The sequence below is a fragment of the Rhinatrema bivittatum genome, chromosome 3 (genome assembly GCF_901001135.1).
Source record: "Rhinatrema bivittatum chromosome 3, aRhiBiv1.1, whole genome shotgun sequence".
Lineage (NCBI taxonomy): Eukaryota > Metazoa > Chordata > Amphibia > Gymnophiona > Rhinatrematidae > Rhinatrema > Rhinatrema bivittatum.
In genome coordinates this window covers 425,769,760-425,784,688 of record NC_042617.1, presented here as the reverse complement: position 1 = coordinate 425,784,688, position 14,929 = coordinate 425,769,760, and the positions used below count along the sequence as shown (strand labels likewise).

At 40.9% G+C, this 14,929-nt stretch overlaps 1 protein-coding gene across 2 annotated transcripts in view; it reads left to right on the top strand.

The window, feature by feature from the left end:
* The window catches only part of MYOM2 (myomesin 2), a 261,629-nt gene that overhangs the window by 30,840 nt on the left and 215,860 nt on the right, over positions 1 to 14,929 (top strand). The window contains exons 3-6 of one of the 2 annotated variants that reach the window (XM_029595751.1): positions 6,749 to 6,874; positions 8,903 to 9,028; positions 12,964 to 13,096; positions 14,678 to 14,838. In XM_029595751.1, coding sequence (XP_029451611.1) covers positions 6,749 to 6,874; positions 8,903 to 9,028; positions 12,964 to 13,096; positions 14,678 to 14,838 — 546 coding nt within the window. The remainder of the gene's footprint in view (positions 1 to 6,748; positions 6,875 to 8,902; positions 9,029 to 12,963; positions 13,097 to 14,677; positions 14,839 to 14,929) is intronic. The other variant, XM_029595753.1, reaches the window with a different exon arrangement.

Here is a 14,929-nt window from a genome sequence, read left to right as displayed (position 1 = left end):
GTATTTCTCTATCCCCAGAGGGCTTACAATCTAAGTTTTTGTACCTGAGGCAATGTAGGGTAAAGTGACTTGCCCAAGGTCACAAGGAGCAACAGTGGGACTTGAACCTTGGTCTCCTGGTTCATAGTCCACTGCTCTAACCACTAGGCTATTCCTCCTCTTGCCACGTGAATATAAATTCTGAAAACCCAAGCAAAGGCAGATTTACTTTCAAAAAGACATGTTTTTCATTATCTCTGGCACCAGCATTGAGCAATGAGGGCTCACAATGTCCCCTGTCATTGAGAAGACATGTTCACTGGGCACACGGGTTGGTGGGAGAAAAGGTAATGCTGAGCCACCTTGGCTAGGTCTGGCCAATATACCAGTGCATTTATGTCTCATTTCCTCAATGGGATATGTGAGGTACTGGGGGTCTCTTTTACTGGGGTGGGGCAAGAGACTTTCTTGCCAGCTGCTTTAGCTATGGCCTATGTCAGAAGAGATGGTTCTTACATAGAAACATAGAAATGATGGTAGAAAAAGACCAAATGGTCCATCCAGTCTGCCCAGCAAGCTTATGGTAATATCTGTCACACTGTGCAGGTTACCCCCATGCTTATCAATTTCCCAAATCATAAAAGTCAGGGCCTTCTTTGTTTACTGTCTGAATCCAATCTCCTGTTTTTTGTGGGCAATATTGCTTTGGCATATTGAGGTGAGAGAGGAAGTGCTAGTTGACAGAGTGCTGCTCCTTTTTGCACTACTCTCTGAGGTAGTCACTCTTTCCTGTGCTTCATCTCCACAGTGTCTCTGTCTCTGGAGATCCTGTTCAGATATTTGAGCTACCAGCATCTACTTCATGAATGTGAGATGCTGGGACTGGAGCAGACTCCCTTTCACATGTGAATCACAAAGTGTAGCAAGCATGTATGTGAGTCTGTCTTGCCCCTGCTGCTGCAAAGAATCAGCTAACTGCAACACCTCTGCTTCCATTACTTCTTGCTCATGGAAGCCCTTTAACTTTTCCTCCAGAATATTTACTATAGGCATGACCCCCACCCAGGGTAGCTTCCGAACTCAGATCCTTTGTGGCATCCTTAAAGGCTTTAGGATTTGTACCAACTGCCTCATCACTACCCAATTATGATATCCCAGGGGACAATGCACACTTATCTCTGTTTCCAGAGACAGATCATGAAGGGATGTCTGCTGTTCCACTAACCTCTGCGGTATCATACAGGTGAAATTCCAGTGGGTGTCAACATCTTGAATCAGATTCTTCTGAGGCATCCTATATTAGAGATGTGAATCGTGTCCTCGATCGTCTTAACGATCGATTTCGGCTGGGAGGGGGAGGGAATCGTATTGTTGCCGTTTGGGGGGGGGTAAAATATTGTGATAAATCATTAAAATCGTTAAAACCCGCTAAAATCGTTAAAACCTGCTAAAACCCACCCCGACCCTTTAAATTAAATCCCCCACCCTCCCGAACCCCCCCCCAAATAACTTAAATTACCTGGTGGTCCAGCGGCGGTCCGGAACGGCAGCGGTTCGGAACGGGCTCCTGCTATTGAATCTTGTTGTCTTCAGCCGGCGCCATTTTCCAAAATGGCGCCGAAAAATGGCGGCCGCCATAGACCAACAGGATTCGACGGCAGGAGGTCCTTCCAGACCCCTGCTGGACTTTTGGCAAGTCTTGTGGGGGTCAGGAGGCCCCCCCCAAGCTGGCCAAAAGTTCCTGGAGGTCCAGCGGGGGTCAGGGAGCGATTTCCCGCCGCAAATCGTTTTCCGTACGGAAAATGGCGCCGGCCATACGCGTATGGCTGGCGCCATTTTCCGGAACCCTCGCTGAATGACCTCCTGCAGTCAATCTCCTGCCGGCGCCATTTTCCGTACGGAAAACGATTCGCGGCGGGAAATCGCTCCCTGACCCCCGCTGGACCTCCAGGAACTTTTGGCCAGCTTGGGGGGGGCCTCCTGACCCCCACAAGACTTGCCAAAAGTCCAGCGGGGGTCCGGAAGGACCTCCTGCCGTCGAATCCTGTTGGTCTATGGCCGCCGCCATTTTTCGGCGCCATTTTGGAAAATGGCGCCGGCTGAAGACAACAAGATTCAATAGCAGGAGCCCGTTCCGGACCGCTGCCGTTCCGGACCGCCGCTGGACCACCAGGTAATTTAAGTTATTTGGGGGGGGGGTTCGGGAGGGTGGGGGATTTAATTTAAAGGGTCGGGGGTGGGTTTTAGCGGGTTTTAGTGTGCCGGCTCACGATTCTAACGATTTATAACGATAAATCGTTAGAATCTCTATTGTATTGTGTTTCATAACGGTTTAAGACGATATTAAAATTATCGGACGATAATTTTAATCGTCGTAAAACGATTCACATCCCTATCCTATATTCTTCCTGCTTCTCATGGAGAAGCTTCCCTGCCATTACATTTCTATGAACATGCCGTGCTATTTTCCTGCACATGTCCATTGGGTTCTTCAGGAATGGATTCCAATCATCAGTGGTCCCCAGCGTCAGGGAAATAGGTATATTTCCAGGTCTTAAACTGGGGTCTTTGTGCTGTGCATGAGGTCCATTTAACAATCCTTTATGGGAGACTCAAAAAGTACCTGAAAGGAACTTTAAACACGGCAACAGTACAACGCGGCATTCACCACAGAGAAGTGGCATCTCTGTCAACGTTACAAGCTAAGTATTTCACTAGCTTACAGGTTAAGTTCCATAACTAGCTTCATAAGAGACTTAATATTTTGTTCCAAAGCAACCGATGATTAAGCTCATAGCACAAAGAAGCTTTTAAGCTCTAACGGGTTACCAGGCTCATATCCAGGGACCCTGTGCCATATGATGGTTGCTGGACAAATATTCCATAGTCCACGATTAAGTGAGAAATGTGTCTATATTTCTAGTAATTGAGATTTTCTCACAGTCATAGGTTTTTTCCATATTGTATTGTGCACTGAACCAGGGCATGGCTCAGAGAAAGGCAACGTCAGCTTAGGGATAGTCTGTTCTAGGCCCTGCCTTTGAGGATCTGGATTGCTTCTCAGGAGTGCTGGGATACCTCTCAGGTATTCCCAGCATTTAGATAGTGTGGAGACCAAAGTGAAGTGTAGGATCCCAGAGGAGACCGGTGGCTTCTACCACCTATGTACTAATATGCTATTGTATTGATAAGTGTGTATATATATTGTTGCTGGAAGGATTCCATTATGCAAAGACTCAGATTGCTTAGCTGGTCTAAGAGTAAGCCTTATCCTACTTGTTAATTACCATTGAGTTAACTGCAATATATAAGCCAGGAGCTATTTTGTATTTGCACCTTAAAATAAAGCCACTATTACAACATTATCCTGTTTCTATGCACTGCAAAGCCTTCAGCCTGTACACCCTGCCCCAGGGCATCCCTTCCTGCCAGGTGACACAAGCATGCAAAGCAATGGATCCCCTGAAAGCCCTCATTTTCTATTGCTTTTACCATATTTGCACCACATTCTGTCACAAAGAAACTTGCCTCAACACTCATCCCTCTCTGGTCTAGTTGCCACCCTCCAGCATCTTTCTTATGGCTGATAGAATATTCAACAAGGTATGGAGGCTACACATCAAGTAAATATGCAGAAAAGTCCACCTGCACCCTGATGCTTCACCTCTACTAGAGTTGCTGCTAGCTCCTGCCTTGGCCAGGTCATACCAGTGTGCCATCAGGGAAAGGTAAGAGTGCATAGCATTCTTGCTGATCCAGATATCACTGGTGAAATGTACACTATTACTCACTGCCTTAACCAGCTGTGCCTGCAGGCAACTACAGCACTGGTTGCACAGGGTGGGGATGACCTTTCTACTAAATGTAGTTCTGGAGGGCACTTTGTAATTGGGGGCTACCACATGAAGATGCTTAAAGCCCACATTTTCCACTACCTACAGGGGCTGGTCATCAAAGGCAATCATTTCCCTGATGCTCCTCATTACTATTTTAGATGCTACCTTCCTCTTTCCTCAAGACAATTCTATGCTGGGTTGCTACTTCAGACACATGGCTGGCCTGCCACCTGATTGCAGGAAGGGCCGTGGGATCAGCTTGGGGAAAATGTTTCCCCTTTTCATCCTATTTCCTCTGGTTTTTACTTGAATAGCAGAAGGGGGTCCCTAGGCTAGTACTGTCACCTTCCCTTAATGCTAATGCTAAAGATTGCTGCTTTTGCAGGTGATGCTGCATATCAGCTTTTGTCAAGTGTCCCACTTGCTTCCCTCAATGATATCCTTTCTAGGTGAATACACTGAGGAAAACACAGGTCTTCCTTCACCCTAAAGTGCCTCGATATCAAGGCTTTATTCTGCAAATCCTTCTCTTCATCTTGGAGGATGATGTTGGCACTGGAGTTGAGTTAGAGGGTGGTGCCTGCGGAAAAATGCCAATGGCATTACTCACACTCTCTATCTGTACTGCCTGCTCTTCCTGGGGGTTGATTTCAACATAGTCAGTATTATCTCTCTCCCTACCACCTCACTGAAGGCTAAGATGCTACTGACTAATCTTCCCAAATTCTCTTTGGTTATTAGCTCCCAATATCTTCTGAATCAAAGAATTTCAGACAAGATTCTTCCTCAGAATTAGTTGGTGCGAATACTGCCTTTACTGCCTCAGAATCAGGAACCAAAGATGAGTATGCTGGATTGTTAGTCCTTGATGATTCTTCCATCTTTTTCCTGTGCTCCAAAACATGCCTCTTCAAATTTCCATTTCTTCTTCCCTCCTCTCCTTCTATTCTCTACCTAAAAAAGTACCTCTTCAATTTAGGTGCAGGATTGCCTTTGTTTTGCTGCTGCTGCCAACTCTGCCACCACTACCTCCTCTTTCTTTTCCTGACAAGATAGAATTTATGGGAGTGCACTGCCTACTGGGGATTTGATATTACAAATGAATTTATTAATACTGTAACTGTACCCCCACTCATAGTACCACACACTGGCTGGAGAACTGTGTCACATACACACATAGGCATATATACCATGTATGCATGTTATATAGTGTGTACTAGTACTGACTGACTCCACATACACAATAAATGTTAACATTAACAGACAAAAAAGACTGGCAGCCTGATGAGACTCTTCAGTCTCTATGCATGCACTGTCATCTCACTGTGTCCAGACAGATAGACAAAAAAATCACTAGCATTTGTGCAACTGTAATCTCCAAACTGTCTTCAATCCTAACCCCCTCCCTAGTGAATAGAATAATCAAAATCAGCAGCAGTGCAGTGCCTCTTTCTGACACAGTGATTATATAAGATCACTGTAGCTCAGAGAAGAATAGAAGCAGACCATTACCAGTGCCAAATCCAAATGTTTGTAAGCTTTTTTAGACATCTGTGAGAACTTTTAGTGGCATCCCCTAGAGAGGAACTACATAGCTTCTTGAACTTGCTCAGACTTTATAGTTTGAGTGGGTCAGCATCACTTGATCGAGATTGTCACTATAGGCTAGTTAAAAGGATATTGTACTGTGATTTGTTCTCTGGCTAGTCTCCTTACCAACTTGTCCTGCCTTGGCTCTGACAAAGCTCTGACAAGGCAGTGATGTTACGCAAGGAAAAGATGCTTGCTATAATTACCAATTGTTTTTCTCTGTAGTAGACTTAGATGGGCCATAGAAAAGAGTGGGAAACATAAACAAATGGGCCGAAAAATATTTGTTTTATTCTTGGAACCCCCTTCATTTGTTTTGGGGGTCTACAAGTGAAATGAATATGGGCACATTTGCTATGTTTAACCTATTCATTTCAAATTAATGCACATTCCTACAGAAGACTACCCTCCTGTGGATTGGAAAAAGTTTTCCAATAGAGTATTTGATGTGCAGTAAAGTTTCCATGCCAAATCATTTTTCAAGCTAGGAACCTAGGTATTTTAGACTCAAAATTGTGTTTTACAGTGCACATCAGGAATGTTGTTAAAGTTATCTTTTATAAATTTAAGTTGTTGAGACCTTTAAAATTTTTAGATCAGAACTGCAGGCAATGGTACTTGGGCAATTATGCTGCTGTAACAGCCATTAAGTGGGTTACCAAGAACCAACTTAGGTATTGCTGCTAATAAAGTAGGAAGCTTCTAGGATACGTGTAGGCACCAGACCTTGGGACAATATATCTCCTATTTTTGTAAGATTTACACTGACTTCCTATGACATGGAGAATCCAATTCAAAATACTGGTTATAATTCATAAACTTTTATATTTAGAAAATATACTGTATGCTCCCTGGTTAATATGTTAAAGATGTATGTATCAGCACGAAAGCTGAGGTTGCTCAGTTAAAGTTGATAGCTATTTTGACTACCTGTGTTTATAAGCTTCAACAAACTTGAACCAGTGTGCTCTATATAGGTTCTACTCTGTGGACCATTCTGCCTGCTGATGATAGGCTATGGGCTCAATATTCAAAGTGCATTCAGCGCTATTTAACCGGATAAGTGGGACTTATCCAGCTAAGTAGTGGCTGCTAAATATGCACCTATGATCAGTGGCTGCTGCTTACCCATATAAGTCCCTTATGCATAAATAAATAATGCTAGCTGAAGATAAACCATGCATATAGTATGTGACAAAAGGCAATAAGTACCTTTCTAAGAGTTTTAAAAATAAAAAAAGTCCATTATATTCCTGAATGTTTCTGTGGAAGTGAGAGTGATATGTTTCCATAAGGATATAATTGATAATCATCTATTACTTATTTTTTTATTATCTTTGAAGGACTTCGGCTTCTACTCGGATGCATACAGATTCTTCATATATATGTAGATTGTGTCATAGAAAATATGTGCATAGCTCTGCAGAAAAGGAAGCTGTAGAATACACTGTATCTGCTTTCAAGAAAAGGTAAACCATATGGTAACTCTGTTAAAATCACTTGATTGTGTCTCTTATATGGCTAAAAGTTACATGCACAAAAAGTAGGCATGTACTGGGTGGGTAGATCAGAGGCAGAGCAAGTTATCTGTATAACTTATACGGCTACCTACTGATATTCAAAGTTAGCTGCATAAGGTTTTGTCTAAGTTTAGTTGCCCCATAGAGCAGGCCTAAGCTTAGCTGGGTAGACTTATCCGACTAAGATGGTAACTTTCAAACAGCCACTCAGGCAAACTTGTAAAAGTATATGCTGGCTCACACCAATGGACATGGCCATTTTATCACATAAAATTGGTTGTACCGCATACATGTGCACGCAATTTTATATGGACATGCATGTGCGTGCAACTGCCATCTCTTCCACGTGGGGGGGATTTTATTAGATATGCGCCGATGCAGTTACCAGTTTCTCCAGTTCTTTCCCACTTTGCCCAGTTAAAGGGTAGGACTTTGAAACACCCTGAGTTAAATTGCCTACTTTTTATGCTGTTAGCCCCAACCTTTAAAACCCCGCTCCTAGCCCATGTTTTTTTTTTCAGGAATTACATAGCGGAAGTAAAGTTACGCAGTAGGGGAACCCGGTATGCGCAAATATATACTTGCTGGATTTATTGATAAAATCAGGAATGCCCACACCCCTTTTTTGGGGAAACATTTCAATGTGCCTACTGAGAGATACACGTGTGGCATGTGCATGTGCTGGCCCAACTTCTGCGCATACCTCCAGACTTTGGTGTGTGTGTGTAGAGGTTTTAAAATTTGCCTGTGATATATGTATATTCAGTGTATATGTATATTCACTGACTTTGCTGAATGAGAGAGAGAGATGACCTCTTTATAAGACATTCATAGTAGTCAACTATTTATATCACTATAGGAGGGCCAGCTAATAACTCGAGATGAGGTTTTGGTGGTAGTTTAGGGTTTTGGAGCCAGTTTGACATGCAGAGTGAGACGTACGAACAGCACAGTACACCTAGTGAAGATTTGACATCATTTGGAGAGAGGAAAGTCTCACAAAGATAAGATTACTTCCGTTCTCTCGCCCTAGCTTGATGGCCTCTATAACATGGTACTATCAAGCTAGGGCGAGAGAACATCAACGTAATCTCATCTTAGTCTGACTTTCCTCAATCCAAATGACGTCAAATCTTCACTGAGGTGTACTGTGCTGTTCTTACATCTCACTCTGCATGTCAAACTAGCCTCAAAACCTTAAACCACCACCAAAACTTCACCTTGAGTTATTAGCTGGCCCTCCTATATATCACTATAGGAGGGCCAGCTAATAACTCAAGGTGAAGTTGAATACTGTGAAGGTGTCCCCAGAGGCTCTCTTTCTTTACTCCATTCCACTCCACTCCATGCTACTTCTCTCCCCTCTCCCTCTCCTCAAGCCCAAATATGCCCAAAATGCAATTTGAAATCTTTATTGCAAATTGCATTACAGCCATTTTGGGTATTTCGCACAGCTTAATGCCAGGAAAAAAGGAGTAGTTATTTCCAGCATTAAAATGTGCGGTATACTATCACAGTGTGAAAATGTCCTTCATTTTCATTAATCCCGCCCAAACTTCTCCCCATTCCCACCCCTATGAAAAATTTGCATTTGCACAATGCAATATTATTAGAATCACATGTGTAATGGCATTAATGCATGCGTTACGATGTTATCGCGGGCATTAACGCCATTTTGATGAATGATCCTATAAGATAGTTATCCAGCCAGTGCTGAATATTGGGCCCTATATATTTTACTGAAGTTTATATGTAGGTTCCAATTGACATTGTTTTTCTGGACGATTTATGTCTTAATTTTTATGTTATATTTATAGTTATGTTATAGTTATAGTTATGTGTGTGACATGAGGCAACAAATAACTTTCCAACAGTTTTAAAAATAAAAAAAATGCCTATTATATCTGTCAATATTTCTGTGGAAGTAAGGCTATAATTGATAATCATCTTTTACTTCTTTTTTATAATCTTTCGAAGGACTTCTGCTTCTACTCAGATGCATACAGATTCTTCATATATATGTAGATTGTGTCATGGAAAACGTGTCCATAGCTCTGCAGAAAATGAAGCTCTAGAATACACTGTATCTGCTTTCAAGAAAAGGTAAACCATATGGTAGCTCTGTTAAAATCACTTGCTTAGGTCTACTTGTATTTTAACCAAAGGTTCAGCTTTTCTTGTCCAAAGGTACTTAGTGTTGTGCTGAATATCACATTCCATAACAAGAGAGGAAGTAGCAGCATTGTTTGTTACAAGATTTTTCATAATGCCATTGAATCTACTGATAACAAGAAGTGTTATGTAGAAAAATGCTGCACATTTTATAAATATCAAGATTGTGGCTTATAAAGTGATCATCTAAAATGTGGCAATATATTGCCATTTACTGTTAGTAAACGTCTTGTCCATTGAGGTTATTGCTTAAATATAAATATTATGAAGTTGCTATTCAGTAAGCTAGTGAGTGAAGAAGTTATCTGGATAAAGTTATCTGGATAAGTTTAGCTGATTATTCAGACCACTAATTGGTCCCTTCAGAACTAACAGCGATTGGTCTCTTTACTGACAAATTTCAGTGACAGGACCAATCAGTGCTCTGTTCATCTGAGTGAAGTGAATAAATAAATATTAAGTGTCAGTACAGTTGTCAAATGTACTGGCACTTACTCATGTGAATAGATCCCTGATAGGCCTCGTCACGTTCAATCCCTGTTAAGAATTGAATGGGGATTGGGCCCCTCATTGACAGCTGTCATGTAACTAGACCAATAAGGGTCTAGTCACATGAGTGAAGCAAATAAATTAATATTAATTATTGGTACAATGGGAATGCAGAAGATTAGCCCCATTCGCCAACTATGTTTTTCTTTATTTTGGAAGAGATGGGAAATTAGTCAATCTTGGCCTGCTATATTTCTATAATTTTGAGGAATGAGGGAAATGAATCACTAATGTTCTGCTAAATTTTTTAAATCTTGGGGGTTGGAGAGGAGGGGAGATGGGATTGGCTGCTGCTGCTAGGTTTTTTTCATTTTAGTTATTCAGCTAACTTTAAGGCGGCAGTTTTCTGAACATATTTAGCCAGATAAAGTTAAACCATGTCCCAGGATCACCTCCAGCATTCCTTGGCACTCAGACATAATGTATCCAGAAAGCTGGGGGAGGGGAATTTTCAAATCATGGTTTTTGATTTGATAACTTCAAAATTTACCTGGGCAAAAATCTTTGGATATTGACCTCTGTGTGTTTTGTTAATACCATATAACATAATAACATAGTAATGATGGCAGAAAAGAACTAAATGGTCCAGCCAGTCTACCCAGCAAGCTTCTTATGGTAATATCTACCTCACTGTGTAGGTCACACCTAGGTTTCTCTTAAGGGAAGTCTGTGCAATTATCTCCAATCCTTATGAGAAGGGAAGTAATATTTACAATGAAAAACCAAGCAACTGCCAAACTCATTAAAAAAAATACTTTAAGCAACATTTTTACGGAGTGGGGAGCCTTTCTGAAATTTCCAGCAATGCTGATTTGCTTTGTTTTTGGACTTGACTGTAGAACCAGTCCTGGTTATCGCTTATGTCTGCATATTAGTACCGCAGACTGTAAAAGTCAGGGGCCCATTTTGTTTGCCCTCTGAAACCAATTCCCCTTTATTTTTCCTCTCACCATCAAAGTGTTGTTACAGTTGTGTCAAAAGTATCAAGGCTTATTGGTTGAGAATAGTAATCCCCATGCTTCTGCTAAGGATAGTGACTGTTGCACCGGGTGGGTTACCCCCATGCACTCTTTTCTTCATGTCTGTCCTCAAGACTTTAGGGATCCACAGTGTTTATCCCATGCCCCTTTGAATTCTTTAACTGTTTTTGTCTTCGCCACCTCCTTTGGAAATGCATTCCAGGCAACCACCACCCTCTCTGTGAAGAAATATTTCCTGACATTGGTTCTGAGTTGTCCCCCAGGAAGTTTCTTTCGTAACCCCTAGTTCTACTGTTTCCTTTCCAATGGAAAAGGTTCAAAGTTTGTGCATCATTAAAACCTGTAAGGTATCTGAAGGTCTGTATCATATCTCCCCTGCACCTCCTCTCTTCCAGGCTATAAATATTTAGGTCCTTCAGCCTTTCCTCATAAGTCATTTGATGGAGACTCCTACCGTTTTGGTCACCTTTATCTGTACTGCCTCAATCCTGTCTCTATCCCTTTTGAAACACGGTCTTCAGAATGGAAAATAGTATGCCAGGTGAGGCCTCACCAAGGACCTTTATAAGGCCTCTTTTTTCTTACAGGATATTCCTCTCTCTATATAGCCCAGCATTCTTCTGGATTTAGCTATCGCCTTGTCACATTGCTTCTCTTCAGATCGCCAGACACTATCACTCCAAGGTCCCTGTCTTGGTCCCTGTACAACAGTCTTTCACCCCCCATCACATACAGCTCCTTTGGATTACTGTACCCCAGATGCATGACTCTGCACTTCTTGAAATTGATTCCCAGCTGCCATATCTTCGACCACTGTTCAAGGTTTCTTAAATCGCGTTTCATTCTCTCTACTCCTTATGCTGAGCTTTTGTTGCATATCTTAGTATCATCCACAAATAGACAAACTCTACCTTCTATCCATTCCATAATGTCGCTCACAAAGATATTGAACAGAACCGTTCCCAACACCAATCCCTGTGGCACTCCACTTAACATTGTTCCCTCTTCAGAGAAGGTTCCATTTACCATTACACGCTGTCTTCTATCCATCAACCAGTTTGAGATCTACACCACCACCTTGGCGCTCACTCCCAAGTTTCTCATTTGATTCACAAGCTTTCTATGTGGGATCCTATCAAAAGCTTTGCTGAAATCCAAGTAGATCACATCGAGCACTCATCCCTATTGCTTTTATTTTGCATTTCTATCAACCTAATTGAGGATAATTTTCAAAGCTGTTTAACCAGCTAAATAGCAATTTACCCAGGAAAACTTTCCTGTGAGTGGCTAAAAAAGATGCACAGGGTTCACAATGTATGTACTTTTAGCTACATTAAATGAGGATTTTTCTGGAGATGTGTTTAGGTTTGGAGAATAAAATACCCACACAGAATGGCACTTTCAAATCTGCAGGCCTATTTTTCCTCTCTTTTCCTCTATCCACAGATACAGGATGTGGAAAAGTCATGGGGATTGTTGTGCCAAAATACCCATGTAAGCAAATTTTTAAAGAAAATCTACATGGGTACACATTTTTTTTGGCCCAAATATGTGGTATGTTAGATTTTAAATTGGAAACTAACTGTAAAATCTAGAAAACAGGTGAAGTCCTGTTGCTCAATGAATGTTATCTGATGTAAGGTTATAGATTTCAGCATAATACTCAGTTAAGATGTTGTGTCATGGAAATATTATTTTTAACTTATAGGGATTTTAATATGACATTTTATTCCATTTGTTATGATCAAGAAATGGATTTGAAAATATGGGTGGGACTTGTGGGGAAGGAATACAATTTTTTTATATAGCTCCATGCTTTGTTATCTGTTTTTGATGTGAGGCGTGTAATCAAAGGTTAATTAAAAAAATACAGTAAATAACAGAACTGTGGGTACATCTTCTGATTTTGTATCTAGCTGGGCCATTGAAAATTGCTTAACTTACAAAATAAAATTATATTATAATTCCACTCTCTTAACAGCTGGGATATGAGAGCCTTTTTGGTACAAATATGGATGTTAAAGACTTTTTTTTTAATTTTGTTTTTTCACTGGAAAAGTGTAATGTGTCAGTCTGGCATGTGCTGGTAGACGATATTTAGAACAGACATTATAACTGATAGGTTTCCTATCAGTCATGCTAGCAAAAAGCCTTGAGCATTGGAAGCTGGAATTCCTTTTAGATATAGTATTGCTGCTTTTAGTTTCTACTGAGTCTATATTTTTATTGTTATTGAGAATTTCAAAATCAAATTTCTCTCTTGCCATCAAACTTAGACACTATAACAAGACTATGCTGTCAGTCATAAATTCTGTATCATATTTGCTTTCTTTGCAGGGCTCAGGAGCAGCAGAGTCAGCATTCTGAAGGTGTTTGGTATATCATGGAGCTGGCGTATTTACAGGAAGAGATTTGCAAGGCTAGGGCTGCTGCTAGGGCACAACTGGATAAAGTCACCATACAGAGGATGGTAATTAGTTACACCTTTCAGTCAATTTGGATGACAGAGATGTGAACAAAATAATGGCAGAATTTATGAATATGTTAAAAACATCCTTGAATGTTACATTTTCATACCTTCACTTGTGTCTGTGTAATGCACATCCAGATAAATGGTTGAAGGAGCATGTGTTTGAAACTTGTGAACAATAGTGCTAGCTGTCAGGACTTCTACATTAGATACATGGAAGCCTTGACAATTGGCACTACTGCTCACAAATTTCAAACTTTTGTTAATTCATTTATTTGTGTGGCCTAACATTAGTTCAATGTATTTGACCAGTGTACTAAATGGTGAATTACTTCAACAAAATGATTTGGTACCATGCTAAGTTTTTCTTGTGGTGCTGGCTCATTTAAATAATATATAAATGGATTGGTGGGGTTTTGTTTTGAAATAAAATCTGCAAAACAACTGCATACTTTATTATTAAAAAAAAAACTTAACACTTCCCTGAGGTGTAATTGTTGTGCTGAAAATTACTTTGCAGGATTTTCCACATGTAATTTTGCTAATTCAAAACCACTAATAAACTGATGTGCATGATTCTACAGCTCATCAGCAGTTTGCAGATGTTTTGCAAATGGCTTCACAAAAGCAAAATTATTAGGGATTTGTTTCTGTTTTAATGACATTGTTATTTTGTTTAATGTCATTCTAAACCAAAACGATGATAAAATTAATGACATTTCAAATTGTTAAACTTTTTCATGTAGTTCACTTTATTTTGAGATAGTGCTCACCATGCTTGATTTAAGTGCACACTATTTGAGTTAGTGCATACTATTGCAACTCATGTTCAGGTGAATTTTAAAAGCCTTACGTGCGCCGAAGCTGGGAGATATGTGCAAAACCCGGGCCAGCGTGGGCCATGCGGAATTAAAAAGGCGTGCAAGTATGCTCGAATCTCCTGGCACACACACAAGTTTTTTGCTGACAAAGGGGCAGGGCATGGGTATGGTGTGGGTGGGGTAATGGGTGTTCCTAGATTTCTCAATGAAATTTGCATGTGACCCAAGCATGTGCTGGGTCCCCTCCCATGTAACTTTAATTCTGCGATGGATGGCGGGTAAGTCCTACAACAAAAAAACTAACAAGGTTAGTGGGGTTTGATGGGTTGGGGCTAACAGGATAAAAGGGAGGCTAATTTACAGGGAGGGGTTAAGATGTCCGATCCCTTAACTGAGCAACCTGGGAACAAAGTTGTTTTATTTGTATTTGCGTCATTGTGCAATTCTATTACTAGTCCCCCACTTATACGGCAGAGGTGGCATTTGCACGTATATGCGCACATCCATATAAAATTGCACGCACATGTACGCGCGTACAGCCTATTTTATATTATGCAAGCATATACGTGCGTATGTTATAAAATGGCCACATGCATTACCGCGAGTCAGCATACAAGTTTCCATGGTTCGCCTGTGAGTGGCTGTTTGAAAGTTACCGTATAGTCTAAACATTTCTATATGATAGAAGTCATGTTATAGTAATGCCCAGTCCAGCTGCATCTTATACAGTTTGTATGCTTATTTGTATATTATATAACAGGTAGAGGAAAAGATGGCTATGTTGAAGAGATACATCCCTAAAGAGTCGATAAGTCGTGCTCCTGAAATCTTGGTGCAACTGACGTCCTGTACTGTATGGGAAAAGATGTCTGTGAAGCTTTTTTTCACTGTCCAAGGATTCCCAGCCCCTGTGGTTCAATGGTACAAGTTTGTTTCCTTTTCCCATCTGCCCAAAAATAGGTTAAGATGTGTTTTATGGTGGAGATAGAGCCATGAAGTGTAGTGACCATGA